This window comes from Carassius auratus, unplaced genomic scaffold (genome assembly GCF_003368295.1).
Source record: "Carassius auratus strain Wakin unplaced genomic scaffold, ASM336829v1 scaf_tig00021401, whole genome shotgun sequence".
Classification (NCBI taxonomy): Eukaryota; Metazoa; Chordata; class Actinopteri; order Cypriniformes; family Cyprinidae; genus Carassius; species Carassius auratus.
Genome location: NW_020525106.1, coordinates 13,653 through 16,385, shown reverse-complemented (window position 1 = coordinate 16,385; position 2,733 = coordinate 13,653). Strand labels below are relative to the sequence as shown.

General features: G+C 31.6%; 1 protein-coding gene across 1 annotated transcript; it reads right to left on the bottom strand.

The window, feature by feature from the left end:
* Positions 1–546: 546 nt before the first annotated feature.
* Positions 547–2,508, bottom strand: LOC113076898 (uncharacterized). The gene is made up of 3 exons (XM_026249510.1): positions 2,234–2,508; positions 983–1,356; positions 547–753 (listed from the first exon to the last, which is right to left on the bottom strand). Exons 1-3 carry the CDS (start codon positions 2,423–2,425, stop codon positions 669–671), a joined length of 651 nt encoding a protein of 216 aa, XP_026105295.1. The 5' UTR covers positions 2,426–2,508; the 3' UTR covers positions 547–668.
* Positions 2,509–2,733: the final 225 nt, after the last annotated feature.

Sequence of the window (2,733 nt, the reverse complement as noted above, 5' to 3'; positions counted from 1 at the left end):
TTCCGACACTCTAAAAAATAATGGTTCTTTATTAGCATCCATGGTTCCATGAAGAACTTTTAACATCAGTGGAATATTTACATTGCATAAAAGGTTCTTTCTAGTGGAAAAGGTTCCTTAGATTAATAAAATGTTTTTCACACACACTTAGCTGTCTAAATAGGGACATTTCATATGCATAATTGTTTTTTCTACAGTATAAACTGTATGTGCTGTTGCTGTTTTAAACCAGTTTTACAAATGAAGATGTCCCCAAAGAGAGATTTTTGGAGATATTGTTAGGTTTAGCCCATTTTCAGGTAACCAAACCAAAATATGGTTAAGTAGGTACACACACACACACACACACACACAGATATATATATATATATATATATATATATATATATATATATATATATATATATATATATATATATATATATATATATATATATATATATATATATATATATATATATATATATATATATATATATATATATATATATATATAATATGTACATACCAATAATAAGAATACACTGTCACCAGTATAGTGTTATTCATAATTTAATCAAACAATTTACAAGCAGGCAAGTACAGATGCAAATGCATGAAGAGAATAGGAAATTCATGAAACTGGTGAACGAAACATCTCATAAACAGCAGTTGTTTTGTGGGCTTCATTAGTCTAAAGCTGTGTAGTCTGTTCTCTTTACAGTTTCTTCTGAGTCTGCTACTGTTTCAAACATGTAGTCGTGGACTTGAGTCCTGTGATAGAAATCAAATAAAGCAATTTGTTAGAACTCCCATTAAATGAATTTACTCATAATGACATATACAAATTATATCTAAAAATGTATGTATAGTTAATATAGGAATACACATTACAATTAATATAATATTAATTAAATAAATTATAAACGCACACACACGCAAACATGATTATGAAACAATACCCATGACAGTTTCGGTTGATACCAGAAATATTAAAGTTTACCTTTCTTTTGGAAATGGTGATTCAGGTGTACGTGTGTAGAGAGTCAATGCACGGAAAGGGTCTAAAGAAAATATGTTGTCCCTTCCAAACCTTTGTGGCAGGGTGGCCGAGGGTCCAGTCCCTGAGCGCTCACACATAGTGCAGGAACGGCCGAAGCGCTGAGGGAGGTTGATAGTAGACTTAGAAGCGCGGTCCCTTGCGTTCATCTGTGCATCCCGCCCGAAGCGAAGGGGGAGGTTGGCATGCAGGTGTGTTGGTTTTTTTATTATAGGGTGAAGTCGCAGGATGGTGGGAGAGCTGACACGGCTGCTGGTTGGGGCTACATTAAGAGTGAAGTCTTCCAACTCCAGACTCCGGGGAATCTCTTGAGTGTCCTTTGACAACAAAAAATGTAGAAGAAGAGGAAAGGGTGAAAATCAGCAGATTTAATAATCAGTGGACTAATAATGTACTGATACACTAGTCACTGATGTCACTTTCAAACTAAGAAATTGCATTGACTATTTTTTTTTCAAATTTCAAATTATTATATTAATTATTGTTTTATTATTATTATATTTTATTTTCTAATTTGCATTTATAAAATCCACTTTAAAATTCAAAGCATAAGTATACAGGGTACTAACAGTAGCTGGCCCTACAATTCTGCACATTTCTTATAACTTTTATAAAGAATCTTCTTATAAAGAAATATTTCTGCTTGCTTTTTTTTTTTTGGTGCTACCTAATGCTATCATGTTTATTCTTTAATATTAGACACAGTATAATTTGACACAGTCAAGATTGAATCAAAATAAAAATGTAAAAATTTATATAAAACTTATAACTTGATTATTCTTTTTTAAAACATGGTGACACCTAATTTTATTAAATAATATCAGATATGAAGACTTGGATAAAAGATAATGACAAAAATGACAATAATAATCATAATATTTATTAATAATAATAATAATAAAATAAAAATTATATATTATAAAACTTTCTGACAACGTTACAAATGAATGTAAAAAAAGATTTTTTAAATAATATTATATATGAAGACTTAGATCAAAGATAAAGACAACAACAACAATCATCATCGTCATTTTAATAAGAATTAAAAATGATATATTATAATTTTATAAATTACATGTTTTAGGCAAACTATGACAGTGCATTTACTCTAAATCCACAATTCCACACATAATGTATATACCAACCCAAGATAGTAAAGGAAGTAAAGAAAAAGAAAGAGCATAAAGTTCTTACCTCAGGAAACTGTCCCCATTTAAATCTGTCGGGATCACTGTCATCAGGAAGAGGCAATCTGAGAGCCGTAACCTCCCTCAGCATCAAGCTGCTCAGGATGCCAAAGGCTAAAGAGAGAAGAGTGAAGGAGGACATCTTACAATCATTCACTAAAGTCCAAGCACAATGAAGGCTTTTTATACAGTTGACCATGTGCAAATAAACATACTCACAAAAACATTCCTTTTAATGAACTCATTGCATTGCATACTTAATATATTACCACACAGCACCCACCTACATTCATTCACTAGTGACCTTCTTGAGTGTTTCATAGCAACAGAGCGACAGGTCCAACTGAAGAAGGAGCAGAAGTCCTACCAAAGGTGCCTTATAGGTTTCTTAACATGTGCCATAAGATGAAAATTATCTTTTGAAGTGGACTTTTCCAAATTACTATGATTTGATAAGTAAACACTTAATGTGGTGGCTGGTCTTGAAATGTTGATGCCTTACAGAGA

What these genes read in the sequence shown, in the direction of transcription:
- LOC113076898 (XM_026249510.1), bottom strand. Translation starts at nt 2,425, where the DNA reads ATGGTCAACTGTATAAAAAGCCTTCATTGTGCTTGGACTTTAGTGAAT. An exon ending in AATGGGGACAGTTTCCTGAG is followed by an intron (nt 1,357 to 2,233) that starts GTAAGAACTTTA and finishes TTGTTGTCAAAG; the next exon opens with GACACTCAAGAGATTCCCCG. An exon ending in TCACCATTTCCAAAAGAAAG is followed by an intron (nt 754 to 982) that starts GTAAACTTTAAT and finishes TTTCTATCACAG; the next exon opens with GACTCAAGTCCACGACTACA.